General features: G+C 43.0%; 1 protein-coding gene across 3 annotated transcripts in view; it reads right to left on the bottom strand.

The window, feature by feature from the left end:
* The window catches only part of schip1 (schwannomin interacting protein 1), a 200,022-nt gene that overhangs the window by 74,571 nt on the left and 110,558 nt on the right, over positions 1–14,893 (bottom strand). For 2 of the 3 annotated variants that reach the window (XM_056267982.1, XM_056267983.1), the window contains exon 2: positions 5,080–5,709. In XM_056267982.1, coding sequence (XP_056123957.1) covers positions 5,080–5,709 — 630 coding nt within the window. Of the gene's footprint in view, positions 1–5,079; positions 5,710–10,467; positions 10,708–14,893 lie in introns of those variants that run through there. The other variant, XM_056267984.1, reaches the window with a different exon arrangement.

Raw genomic sequence — 14,893 nt, 5'->3', positions numbered from 1 at the left:
CTAATCACACACACACACACACACACTAACCCGACCCCTAAACCTACTAATCACACACACACTAACCCGACCCCTAAACCTACTAATCACACACACACTAACCCGACCCCTAAACCTATTAATCACACACACACACACACACACACTAACCCGACCCCTAAACCTACTAATCACACACACACACTAACCCGACCCCTAAACCTACTAATCACACACACACACTAACCCGACCCCTAAACCTACTAATCACACACACACTAACCCGACCCCTAAACCTACTAATCACACACACACTAACCCGACTCCTAAACCTACTAATCACACACACACTAACCCGACCCCTAAACCTACTAGTAATCACACACACACTAACCCGACCCCTAAACCTACTAATCACACACACACTAACCCGACCCCTAAACCTACTAATCACACACACACTAACCCGACCCCTAAACCTACTAATCACACACACACTAACCCGACCCCTAAACCTATTAATCACACACACACTCACACTCAAGAGTTACTACATCCTCTCTGTAAGCGCACTGCACTCACAGCCAAATCAATCAAAAACCACAGCCAATCAGAAGAGCGTGTAAAACAGAATACAATTACTCTATATTAAAGGAATAAAATAGCTAAATAGGACTATAGACCTATTTTTTGTTTGTAAACAGTGATGACGTGTTTTGCGGGCGGAGCCGAACTAGTGGCAGAAAGGAACAGTTCTGTATTAGCGATGTCAAGTGTCAGTGCTAAAATCAGATTCACAACATAGGAATATGGATTATCAGGACGCCTTCTCCAATTATTTTAATGGTTTTCCAGCAGAAGACTGGAATTCTGATTGGCTGTGGTTTTTGATTGCTTAGGTTGCGAGTGCAGTGTGTTTACAGAGAGGCTCCGCCCACACGCTCTTCTGATTGGCTGTGGTTTTTGATTGATTTGGTTGCGAGTCCAGTGTGTTTACAGAGAGGCTCCGCCCACACGCTCTTCTGATTGGCTGTGGTTTTTGATTGCTTAGGTTGCGAGTCCAGTGTGTTTACAGAGAGGCTCCGCCCACACGCTCTTCTGATTGGCTGTGGTTTTTGATTGATTTGGTTGCGAGTCCAGTGTGTTTACAGAGAGGCTCCGCCCACACGCTCTTCTGATTGGCTGTGGTTTTTGATTGATTTGGTTGCGAGTCCAGTGTGTTTACAGAGAGGCTCCGCCCACACGCTCTTCTGATTGGCTGTGGTTTTTGATTGATTTGGTTGCGAGTGCAGAGAGAGGTCTTGAGTCGTTATTAGTGGCTTACCATGAGCTTTACTTTAGAATGAATTATACATTATACAGGTTTATATTTAACATGAATAATGCAGTAGTTCTTAGTAGTCCTCTGGGAGGTATGAGAAAAGTTGTAGTTATTGATTAGCAAATAGTGAACTATCTAATTCAACTGAGCGCTATTACTTAATTCATTAATCAGAGTATCTTGTTAGTTAATAGTGCGTTACTCATTTGTTCTGTGTAGTTATTCATTAACGACGGAACAGTATTCGAAAGCGTTACCAGGATTATGAGCGTGTAGTTGTTTATGAGACGTGGGCTGCTGTCTGTCAGGTGATCTGAACATCTTTTTGGACATGTATCGAGTAGATATTTACTTTCTGAATTCTGTAGTAATTCTTCATTGAGATTTGACTGCATACTTAAAATGTTTAATCAGGGGCACAATGTAATTTAGCATGATGTACCAGAGTTCATCACAGCACTATGATTGTACATAAAACCTGGAGTGGCTTGTTTATTTTAGTGCTGGACTAGAAATATCTCTAGCGTTTAAAAATCTGGGCCCGTATTCATAAAGAATCTTAATGCAAAAAGTCGCTCCTAGTGAAAAAATTCTAAGGAAATTCTTAGAAATGTGGGCGTTTACTCTGAAAATTAAAGAAAAAATCCTAGTAAAGAAAAAAGTCATTCAGAGAGTATCTTAACCCTTAAAAGAGGTCTTAAGGTCAAAGTTGTTAGGAGTGTGGACGAGGACTTTTAAGATGCTTAAGAGTTTCTTTAGCAGAGGAGAGATGGCAGAAAGACGAAGAGGGAGAAGAAATGTGTTGCAGACGATAGATGACAGTGAGTTACTAAGACGCTATAGACTGACACCCGGCCCGAATGTTCCTTTAAGGATGGCCTTGTGTTCATCAAACCACCACTTAAATAGACATGCCAGCAATCAGTGTAATTGGAAAGAGTGGAAAAATGTTAATCATTCTAAGCCAATCAAATACCTTATAGGAAACTAACAGCATGGTAAATAAAAAAAGGATTTATATACACATATATAATGTGTGTGTGTGTGAGAGAGAGAACGGTCAAATAGGAAAAATTACGCATGTAATTTCAAAGTGAAGGCTTAGAATAGACCCTATACTTAAAATCACTCTTTTTTTCCTTCTTGGACAACCAACCAATCACAGTCTTCAAAAGATTGTGTCACACATAGCAATGGGGTCAGCCCCGCCTCCTCACTAAGATGACAGTTTTTGTCTTTTCCTTACTCAGAGTTGCTCTCAGATCGGTCCCGAATCACTCTTAAGCTAAAACTCCTACGTAAAAGTTTTTAAGCTAAATTAAGAGTTTTCTGAGAGGATTCTTAGAATCTTTATGAATACGGGCCCTGATCATTTTATCACACACTACAGCAGCGCCATCTGCTGAGCACACACACACACACACACACACACAACAGCTCCATGTCTTATATTCAGTGTATAGTGAACTATAGCGTGTTAAGTCACTGATCAACAAAGCTGTTAATAAACACTGTTAATAAACTGCTGTTACGAGCAGCAGTTTACTATTGATCCCCCCCCCCCCCTCCATACTATGCAAAATCATTGATGTCTAATGTTTTTTCCCACTGACGGACAGAACAGTTCTTCAATCTTCTTTTGTCCCACAGAAGAAATCAAAGTCGTACAGGTTTGGAACGACATGAAGGTGAGTAAATGAGGACAGAATGATCATTTTAGGGTGAACTATCACTCTAACCTTAAGACTGCAGTCACATGACCAGATGTTTTAATTATGGAATTAAGAATATGAAGTGAAAAACATCAAACCCTGATTCTGATCTGAATTAAACACACTATTCGAATTTTTTATCTAGCTGGATTATCCATGTAAACTATGATATGGTAATCAATCCATCAATTTTCCAATCCGTGGCAGGGATAATTCAAGTCCATCCTGATCATAATGAAACGATGTGACAAGAAATGTTATAAAGGCATGAGTCAGAGTACAGTTTGCCACTTTACATTCTTTGTTACAAAGCCCATTAGATTCAGTTTTCCTGTGCTAAATCAAACACAGACTATCATGTAATTAAGATGGTTGTGACTCACTGCCACTCCAGCAATACTAATGCACAAACTCTGTCTATATAAAGATTAGATTAGCACATTTTTCTTTTTCATTTACAAAGATTAGCACATTTATCTTTTCAGAGGTTCTTCAAGGCACAGATCGAAGAGACCCTGATTCTGGTCTGACACGCGTCCATATATTTTTTCCACCATCATTTTGGATCCTCATCCAGTGGGATGTATGAACCCACTGTATATTTCAATATATACCAAACCAAGCACAGTACACAATGATCCCCACTAGTCAAAGTGCTAATAAAGCAGCATTATTTGGATCTGTAACACCATCACCCCTCACTCTACTTCAGTGCATCAGATACTGCTGAATATAACCTCTATTGAGATGACAGATGTTAACACACGAGGCCTCATCCTGTCCACACATACTGCACAATTACAATTACTTTGAGTGAAATGTGACCTAGACATGATAAAGTGAATATCACCCAAATTCAGACTGAATTACTAGTATAATTTGTCTTTTCTGACCCCAAAACTATCAATAAAGGACCAGTGAAGAGCATAATGCTCCACCAGCAGCACCAAACAGAGTTGCAAAATAATGACTGTTCCTAAATAGATTTCCTAAACACTTCTTCTATGTGTTTATTGACATGCTCATGCTCAGTGGCTACGTTTACATGCAACCAAATAATCCGTTAGTAATCAGATTGACGGCTCAATCGGACTGAAAAGCCTTCATGTAAACACCTTAATCGATCCGATTGAGCTCGATCCCAATGAGATTTGGATCGGATTGAAAGGGGTGGTTTATTCCTTTTCTAATCCGATCGAGAGAACATGTAAACACTTGATCAGACTGAAAACAGAAACTGAAAGGACTGCGCATGTGCAATGATATAGAAATAACGTAATGATGCGGAACGAGCTGTTCTTCCTGTTGAATAAAGTGTCTAATGATATCAATGAGTGTCCCGTCATCCTAAAATACTCCTTTCACTCTTCAGTGTCTGTGAAGTGGAGCAGGACGACATCCCACTAGTCCTTGTTTCAGACTCTCATCCACAGACAACTGGTTTTGTCTCCAAATTATGTTTCATTGTCTCCAAATTATGACCAGAGACAAATATTAAGTCTGCTGTTTAAAACAAATAAAGAACCAATGTAGGAGAATGGTTATTTTGTCCAAACAGCGGGAAACTCTGTATATTCGTGCAGTGTGCGCGTGTCAAACAATCAATTCAGATTTGAAGCTTGTGGCATGTAAACGCGCACATCAACCCGATCACATTTAGCGTTCCTGTAAACATTACGTTCAGATTCATCAATCGGAATGAATTCAGTCTGATTGAAACAAAAGTTGTGCATGTAAACGTAGCCAGTGACATACTCAAACAGCGTTGCTTGATCCTGTTCCTGGAGATCTACCTTCCTGCAGAGTTCAGATCCAGCCCTGATCAAACACACCTGTCTGTCATCATCAAGTGCTCCTGAAGATCGTAAAGAGCTGCTTCAGTTGGGTTTGATCAGGGTTGGAGCTGAACTCTGCAGGAAGGTAGATCTCCTGCAACAGGAATGGGCACCTCTGTCCTAGAAAGTATTGAAACACTTCACATTTCAATGAATGTGAACCAGAATAGAAATGATCAATCCTCAACCCCAACAATCATGAACTTCAAATCAATGACACACGTGGACTCACATGGGTGGAGTTGGTCCGGATCAGGCCGTGGTTGTGGTTCTGTTGCTCTCTGAACTGCAGGCCTGCCAAGTGTCTCTCCAGAGCCGCCCAGTCCATGGCTGGAAGTTGGCTTTCCTCCACACATTCTTCCCTGTTTCGTCCCAGCCCGATCCCGCCTCCAACCTCACCAGCTCCTGTGACAGCGCTCCCGTGGCTGGCTCTGCCTAAAGTCTTGCCCTCGCAGGGCGCCAGGGGGTGGTCGCAGGGCACTACGGCATTGCCGTTCTGCTTGAGTTCCTCGGGCACGGGGGTGGCGGCGTGACCTGCGAGAGGGGCCGCGGGTGCTTTGACGCTCTGGAGCTCCTCTGCCAGGCTGCGGCTGTTAACAGAGCCGTGGATCACTCCGGTCTGGCTGAAGTCCTGATGCTGGTTGTCTGCATAGTTCCCACCGTACTCCCTCTCCCAGTCCACCAGCACTCTCTTCTTGTACTGCTGGTAGTCCTCGTCCTCCTCATAGTCCTCCAGTCCGGCCAGCTCCAGACTGGGAGAGGACTTGTACTCGGAACATGGCGTCACCTTGTTGGAATTGGACTCCGAGCTGGAGCGACTGGAAGAATCGCTGCCCAGGTCCATGCCATCCTCCCGGTAATCCTGAGACACAGACACAACACATTACAGGCATATACTTTGGAAAACATTTTTCATGATCAAGTGCATGCATATATTACAGCCAAATTCCAAACCAGTTACTGCTTTGCTCACCATATTCACATGTGTGTCTATACATCAGAATAATCTCAGTCTATCTTTAATCTTTTGAGCTTTTCATTTATTTTTATTTCTAAACTTTTTGGTCGTTGAGATCACAGATATCATCCATTTGGGTAAGATGGTCCCACATTCAACCCAGACTCCACTAGAAAGCACCTCTGAAAGGAAATGTACATTTTTATTAGTAAACTCTGACAAATAAAGGTTCCAAAATGGGGGTTTCACAGCAATGCCATAGAAGAGGGGTTTTTCAAACCTGTCCTGGAGGACCCACAGCACTGCCAATTAGTTCTTGCCAAAGCTCGCTCTGTTTTGCTGTAGATCATTAAACTGTAACACTGTTTCGTGAGGTGCGTTCGTGTGCAAATGCTGCCTACAAAGTCATTGCCTGATAAGGCAACAAGTCAGCTGCTCAAGTTTTCGATAAGGGACATACATACAGACATACAGAGGCTGTGTCTGAAATCACCCCCTATATCCTTAAATAGGGCACTATTTGAGGGGACAGCCATGTGTAGTAGTGTCTGAAACAATAGTGGACGTTATCGAGTGCGCTCATTCAATCCCACAATACACCGAGCCGAATAAATTCCCGCATCTCATCCATGGATGGTGAACCATCCATCCATCCATCCATTTACCCATCCATCCATGCTAGTTTCCATGACAGAGTTGAAGATAAATCTTTTCATTACTACTGGAGCTATCAGTTTGCTACATTTCAAATCATTATTAAACAGCGAGCACAAACTATGCAAAAGAGGCAGCCCTTCCGGTGCATTCACTGTCCGAATTCACTCACTCGTTTTCATTCACTCCATCAAGTGAACTATATACGTGGAGTAATGTAGGGGATAGTGAATGAGGGTATAGGGGATGATTTCAAACACAGCTAAAATGTGCAGCGCTGGGGGTCCTACAGGACAGGTTTGGAAACCCCTGCCATAGAAGAACCATTTTGATTCCACAAAGAACTTTTCAATGAACAATTCTTAAAATAATCGTTTTGTTTTTCTTAGTGTGAAGAACATTTTAAAATGCCAAAAAAGAACCATCATAATCATTTTCAAGCATGAAATTTGGTATGTAGATGCAAAGTGTCTACAAGAGGCAGTGTACCAAATTGTACGACAATTGGCCTCACGGTGGTGCTATAATCCAGTGTTTCCCAACCCAGTTCCTGGAGGCACACCAACAGTGCACATTTTGGATGTCTCTCTTATCTGACCCCTCTATGTCTGGTCTTGGAGCCTAATGAGCTGATGAGTTGATTTTGGTGTGTTTGATTGGGAAGGGTTAATGTGTAGTGTTGGTGTGCCTCCAGGAACAGGGTTGGGAAACACTGCTATAATCAATAAATTTGCCTTTTTGCTCACGTCCTAGCAATCATAAGGGCTAGAATCCTTAGCTCTGTCCCAAATTAAGTGGTGGTTTTGCGATGGCCACCGTGTATGTAATGCCCGTCAATCTACCAGACCGCAGGGTGTCATATTTGTCAGCTTTTTGGCCGCTATGTGTCCTGAATGAGCACTTTTGCAGGATTTGTACTGAGGCTGGCTCCACAGCAGACAAACCCGACAATCTGCGACACAAAAGTGTGGAGTAGAGCGGCATTTGGGACACGGTTCTGAATCTAGCCTTTTTTCATTTTCAGTCAAGTATAATGTTTCAAACTCGGATCAGAGACACCCCTGACAAAAAGTTAACAAACGGATTTTGATTCATCAGATGGTTTGGTAGATATGAGATTGTTTTAGGCACGACTTCTATTATGTGTCTTCTAACTACATAAACACCAGGACAGTCTTGGTCCTTTTCCACTGACAAGGTATTGGTGCAGGAGTCTGATCTGATCTGGAGTCATTCCATGTGTTTCCATTGAAAAATAAACCAGGAACGCGAGGGCTGTGATAACCTAAACTGAATCTAGCAAGGCTGATAGCACAAAACTATCACTGCCTTTAAAATGAATGAAGTTAGTTTGAATAAAGTTAGTTAATTAATGAAGCCTTCCTGTCGCTCAAACTGTAGAGCATGGCGCTAGAAAGGTCAAGGTCATGGGTTTGATTCCCAGGGAAAGCAAAAACTGATCAAATTTGTATCTTGATTTACTTTGGATTAAAAGTGTCCGCCATATGTTTAAACGTAAGATAACACACACATGTACAGTGCGTCACACTGCACATCAGCTAAAACCACTTTATTATTACTGTTTATCTCAAATAACAACAAATTAAATTACAAATATCATGTGTGAATTGAATTCTACAAATGTACTTGTTACATATTTAAATAACTTGAGACCACTGCAGCAGCTCATAAAGGCGTAACATGCCGAGGTAATTTACTGTTAAAATATGTTATTAAATAGTAATATAATATTATATTATTTACAAACATAATATAAGGCCCCAACGCCGGTTGTGTGCAGGTTGTGTTCTCAGTAAGGTGTTTGTTCAGCTCTCGACTAGTTCAGATCTCCAGGTCGCACCATTTCAGGGTATCTGAGGACACATGCCAAATCTGAATCATTTCTAGAGCTAGGGGGCGCTGTTACTGTTGTTTTATTTTATAGTACATAAACAGTCATGTCAATAAATCAAATAAACCAGTTTCACTCGGAATTGGCAAAGGGAAACAGTCTTTAAGTTTTGTAAGGACTGAGTTTGGCCCCTGAAAGCAAACGCACAAAAACATCTGACGCCACATGGGACTTCCTTCCTGAGCTGGACTCCTGGTACAGAGACACACACTTCCTGACCAGCCTTTCTGTGTGTTCCTTCACCTGTACCGGATGTGTGGGGTTTGACTTTCAGTGCCAAACGCTCAAGAATAAACTCCTCCAGAACAGGAATGATGGATTTGAAGGACTACAGCTGCACAGCTAAGCTATGTGGAGCATTATTACACATATATACTACAACATAACAACTGAAAAATACAAGATACTCACAGCTAGTGCATTTCAGCACTGAAGTTATGAATGGAAAGTTAGCCTGAGATACAGTATGTGCCCTATTCAACAACACACACACACACCATGGCTGAAGCCTGATCACTGAGCAGCCATAGCACCGGCTCATCTCACACCACACATGTGCATGAATAGAGAAATAAAAAGGACTGAGAAGTGAATGGCTGTGTGGATACTATGAGCTGATTTCAGAATGGCTGTTTTATCTAAACATCATAAACCATTTTATGTGTTTGTATTATTTAAGATGGTTTTAAACTAAATGTTTAAGAAAATAAGGGTTACACTTTATTTCCAGGTGTCCTTGTTACAGTGTAATTATCCAAATAAGTACTGAGTAATATTAATTAACAACATGTAGGCCTATAGTTACTATAGGGTTAGGATTAAGGTTTGATTTAGGGTTAGTTGCATGTAATTACACATAATTTACTGTTATTAATATGGTAAGTACATGTAACATATGTAACGGACACTGTAAAATAAAGTGTTACCAAAATTGTCAACAATCAAAAAGCTTATAGTTACTGAGAACTCCCATGTATTGTAGCTAGATCGACCAGTTCACTACATAAACAGACTTATATATATATATATATATATATATAAAGAATATAATATAATACATAATGTAGGCCTATATTACATTTATGAACACATCAAGCCTCTGAATGAATCAAACATTCAATCAATGCGTTCAAATGTTAAATGTTGAACAATATCATGGCATTTAGCCTATATATATAAGCTATGCACACACACACACATAAATGTGTGATAAATATATATATATATATATATATATATATATATATATATATATATATATTCATATACATACATCATACACATCATTCATCTAGTAAAAACTGGCCATTATGACGCTTTATGATCAACTAAAGGCTTTTTATGAAGTCTGCTTATAAAATAAACGCTCTTACATGATCGAAACTGAAGACATTGTGAGTCCTCGCGTGATTTGTCGAGATCAGAGCTTTAATCTCACGAGACACCGGCCTTTATGTATAATCTCTCTAATGCCGCCGCCCGTCATGCAGCGCGCGCTCTCCGTTCATTGTGTTTTATTCTCTTATTTACATTAAGTGATTTTTAAAGTGATTGAACACGGACATAAATGTCTTAGAAACAGCTGTGGTATTACACACACACACACACACACACACACACACACACACAGTACACAATTCAGCCCATTTTACTGTAGTCATTCAGTTCTCTAATGATGTCAATGCAGTGATGTAATTCATTACGCTCATATATCATGCACACCCGAAGCGCGAGATGTTCGTGTGTTTAATTTAATGACAGTAATATTAATAACACAGTGCTCTTCAAACCGCCCATTAAATCTCATCGGCATTAAAGTAGCGCTCCGTCTGCTCATATTTCAAAGGAAATGTTTAAACGATCTCAGTCAGTCTGAAATGATGTCATGTTTCTAAAACAGTCCTCACACCCTCCCATTAAACATCCCAGCACAACACCAGTCCAGCATTAGACACATCTCACAGGGGCGAGCGCAATGTAGACCTCACTCACAGGAACGAGCTCAAACTCTACCATTCTTCTTCATATTTCAGTGAAATCACCAAAGAGCTGAGGTGAATCCCTTTAGACCAGTCGCTTTAACACACAGAACTTACTGTCATGTTCTCTGCCGGCTGTTCTCCAGTCTCAGGACATGTTTCTCAGGCTCGAGGTTACAGCTCCAGACGCGCGAGAGCGGACACCGTCCGCGGTGTAAGTCATGGCGGATCTCTGCCGAACACACACAACACCCCGGCGGCTCTCCTCTCCTCCAGCGGCCAGACAGCAGAGATAACCCTCCCTCTGAGGAGCTGCCTCAACTCCTACTGAGCTGCCTAGATAGACAGCATCTGTGACGCGCTCCGAGTGCGTGCGCGCGTGCGTGAGTGAGTGAGTAGGCGCGCGCTAGCGCTGCATGCCACAAAACGCTCTATAAACGCTCTATACTCGCTCTATACCCGCTTTATACCCGCTCTATAAACGCTCTGTATACGCTCTATACTCGCCTGTTACCCAACAATGCAATGTGATGCCCAAAATCAGTGCAGGGACCTATGCTCTATGTCACTCCAAAACATTGCTCACTAATATATTGCGCAAATATGTTGTTCTCACTGTCCAAAAATCTTACATTTTGCTGTAATGTCCAAACATACTGTACTCGCCTATAGTAGCTACACATGCTGTGCCTGTGCCTATTCTGACCCAAATGTGGCCGCATTAGCCTAATACCCAAAAATGATCCCCTCCAAAGGAAGTCATGTGTCCTATGTGTTATTAAAGGGGTCATGAACTGAGAATTCAAAATTTCCTTGATCTTTTGACAGTTAAGAGTTAGTTATACTAAAAAAATACCCTGTACATTTCAAAACTCAAACTTCCTTGTTATTGCAAAAACAGCTTTTATTGAAACCAAGGCTAGACAGGATCTGAGAAGTGGAGACTTGTGACGTCACAGAGCAGCGAAAGACCGCCTCTGCAGAAGAATATCAACGCCTACTACGTATACGTCACAGAGTCTTTGGCTCCGCCCACTGGAGCATTAGTGAATAGTGACATGAGAACGAGAAAAGATTGACACCGGATCAATAACATTAGCTTCCAAACGATCCTGATGCTAGGAAAGTGTTGTTGTTTTTTTCAACAATGTAAATGTCTCAGTTGAGCATTATTTGTTTGTAGTCGGTACATTTCACTGTGGATTATTTGTTAAATCAGTCGCAATTTCGACGCAGGCTTTGCAAACAGATTTTTACGATATGGATCTGCCAGCAACGCCACAAACATGTAATGAACCATGTTTATTCTAATGCCTGATCTGTGATCAGTGATTTCTGATGTGTAATTGTTCAAGGTCAGACAGATAATCTTTCTCTCAAAATCGTTCAATACTGTTTATCTATCAGTAAATCAAGCCACTAAACAATCCACTTCACATCGTTTCTCTTAGTAGGATGAAAATAATCTTATTTAAATTGTGATTAAATTATATGCAGAAAGCGATCAAAGAACGCTCCCTTTACAATCGCCTAGGCTGTCAATCATACAGCGCGAGTTTATCTGGACACTTACCACAACTCCCATTATCAATGACGCTGTTACACTGCACAACGAAGCTCTTACTGTGTTTACATCGTGTTTGCATTGGTGAAAGCATTCGTGAGAGTGCAGAAATTGCGTTGCAATGATGAGATCATCTGCTCAATCTGCTCAATGCTCATCACTGCAACCTTTCATGTGATCGGAATAGATCTAAATATAACTATAATCAACACTTCTCACCTTTCGTTAATCTCGATAGCTGTAATAGTAAAAATGTAGAGAGAGTTCCACATGTAATGCTAGCTATTTCAAATGCAAACATGTCAGCCAATCACAGGAGTGGGCGTTTACACTGAAGTCTCACAGTCAATCACAGCAGTGGGCGTTTACACTGAAGTATCACAGCAGCCAATCTGAGCAGTGGGTGTTTACACTGAAGTATCACAGCAGCCAATCACAGCAGTGGGCGTTTACACTGAAGTCTCACAGCAGCCAATCTGAGCAGTGGGTGTTTACACTGAAGTATCACAGCAGCCAATCACAGCAGTGGGCGTTTACACTGAAGTCTCACAGCAGCCAATCACAGCAGTGGCCGTTTACACTGAAGTATCACAGCAGCCAATCACAGCAGTGGGCGTTTACGCTGAAGTCTCACAGCAGCCAATCACAGCAGTGGAAGGAAACTGACCCGCTACATCAGACTCTGAGACGCTTGAGGAAACTGACCCGCTACATCAGTCTCTGAGACGCTTGAGGAAACTGACCGGCTACATCAGTCTCTGAGACGCTTGAGGAAACTGACCCGCTACATCAGACTCTGAGACGCTTGAGGAAACTGACCCGCTACATCAGACTCTGAGACGCTTGAGGAAACTGACCCGCTACATCGGTCTCTGAGACGCTTGAGGAAACTGACCCGCTATATCAGACTCTGAGACGCTTGAGGAAACTGACCCGCTACATCAGTCTCTGAGACGCTTGAGGAAACTGACCCGCTACATCAGACTCTGAGACGCTTGAGGAAACTGACCCGCTACATCAGACTCTGAGACGCTTGAGGAAACTGACCCGCTACATCAGACTCTGAGACGCTTGAGGAAACTGACCCGCTACATCAGACTCTGAGACGCTTGAGGAAACTGACCCGCTACGTCAGTCTCTGAGACGCTTGAGGAAACTGACCCGCTACATCAGTCTCTGAGACGCTTGAGGAAACTGACCCGTTACATCAGACTCTGAGACGCTTGAGGAAACTGACCCGCTACATCAGACTCTGAGACGTTTGAGGAAACTGACCCGTTACATCAGACTCTGAGACGCTTGAGGAAACTGACCCGTTACATCAGTCTCTGAGACGCTTGAGGAAACTGACCCGTTACATCAGACTCTGAGACGCTTGAGGAAACTGACCCGTTACATCAGTCTCTGAGACGCTTGAGGAAACTGACCCGTTACATCAGACTCTGAGACGCTTGAGGAAACTGACCCGCTACATCAGTCTCTGAGACACTTGAGGAAACTGACCCGCTACATCAGACTCTGAGACGCTTGAGGAAACTGAACCGCTACATCAGACTCTGAGACGCTTGAGGAAACTGACCCGCTACATCAGACTCTGAGACGTTTGAGGAAACTGACCCGTTACATCAGACTCTGAGACGCTTGAGGAAACTGACCCGTTACATCAGTCTCTGAGACGCTTGAGGAAACTGACCCGTTACATCAGTCTCTGAGACGCTTGAGGAAACTGACCGGCTACATCAGACTCTGAGACGCTTGAGGAAACTGACCGGCTACATCAGTCTCTGAGACGCTTGAGGAAACTGACCGGCTACATCAGACTCTGAGACGCTTGAGGAAACTGACCCGTTACATCAGTCTCTGAGACGCTTGAGGAAACTGACCCGTTACATCAGTCTCTGAGACGCTTGAGGAAACTGACCGGCTACATCAGACTCTGAGACGCTTGAGGAAACTGACCGGCTACATCAGACTCTGAGACGCTTGAGGAAACTGACCGGCTACATCAGACTCTGAGACGCTTGAGGAAACTGACCGGCTACATCAGACTCTGAGACGCTTGAGGAAACTGACCCGCTACATCAGACTCTGAGACACTTGAGGAAACTGACCCGTTACATCAGACTCTGAGACGCTTGAGGAAACTGACCCGCTACATCAGACTCTGAGACGCTTGAGGAAACTGACCCGCTACATCAGTCTCTGAGACGCTTGAGGAAACTGACCCGTTACATCAGACTCTGAGACGCTTGAGGAAACTGACCCGTTACATCAGACTCTGAGACGCTTGAGGAAACTGACCCGTTACATCAGTCTCTGAGACGCTTGAGGAAACTGACCCGTTACATCAGACTCTGAGACGCTTGAGGAAACTGACCCGCTACATCAGACTCTGAGATGCTTGAGGAAACTGACCCGCTACATCAGACTCTGAGACGCTTGAGGAAACTGACCTGCTACATCAGACTCTGAGACGCTTGAGGAAACTGACCCGCTACATCAGACTCTGAGACGTTTGAGGAAACTGACCCGTTACATCAGACTCTGAGACGCTTGAGGAAACTGACCCGCTACATCAGACTCTGAGACGCTTGAGGAAACTGACCCGCTACATCAGACTCTGAGACGCTTGAGGAAACTGACCGGCTACATCAGACTCTGAGACGCTTGAGGAAACTGACCGGCTACATCAGACTCTGAGACGCTTGAGGAAACTGACCCGCTACATCAGACTCTGAGACGCTTGAGGAAACTGACCCGCTACATCAGACTCTGAGACGCTTGAGGAAACTGACCGGCTACATCAGTCTCTGAGACGCTTGAGGAAACTGACCCGTTACATCAGACTCTGAGACGCTTGAGGAAACTGACCCGCTACATCAGTCTCTGAGACGCTTGAGGAAACTGACCCGTTACATCAGACTCTGAGACGCTTGAGGAAACTGACCCGCTACATCAGACTCTGAGACGTTTGAGGAA

Source organism: Rhinichthys klamathensis, unplaced genomic scaffold (assembly GCF_029890125.1).
Source record: "Rhinichthys klamathensis goyatoka isolate OS25496 unplaced genomic scaffold, OSU_Roscu_1.1 h1tg000267l_1, whole genome shotgun sequence".
Lineage (NCBI taxonomy): Eukaryota > Metazoa > Chordata > Actinopteri > Cypriniformes > Leuciscidae > Rhinichthys > Rhinichthys klamathensis.
The sequence above is the reverse complement of the archived record's forward strand: the minus strand, read 5'-3'. Positions and strand labels throughout refer to the sequence as shown.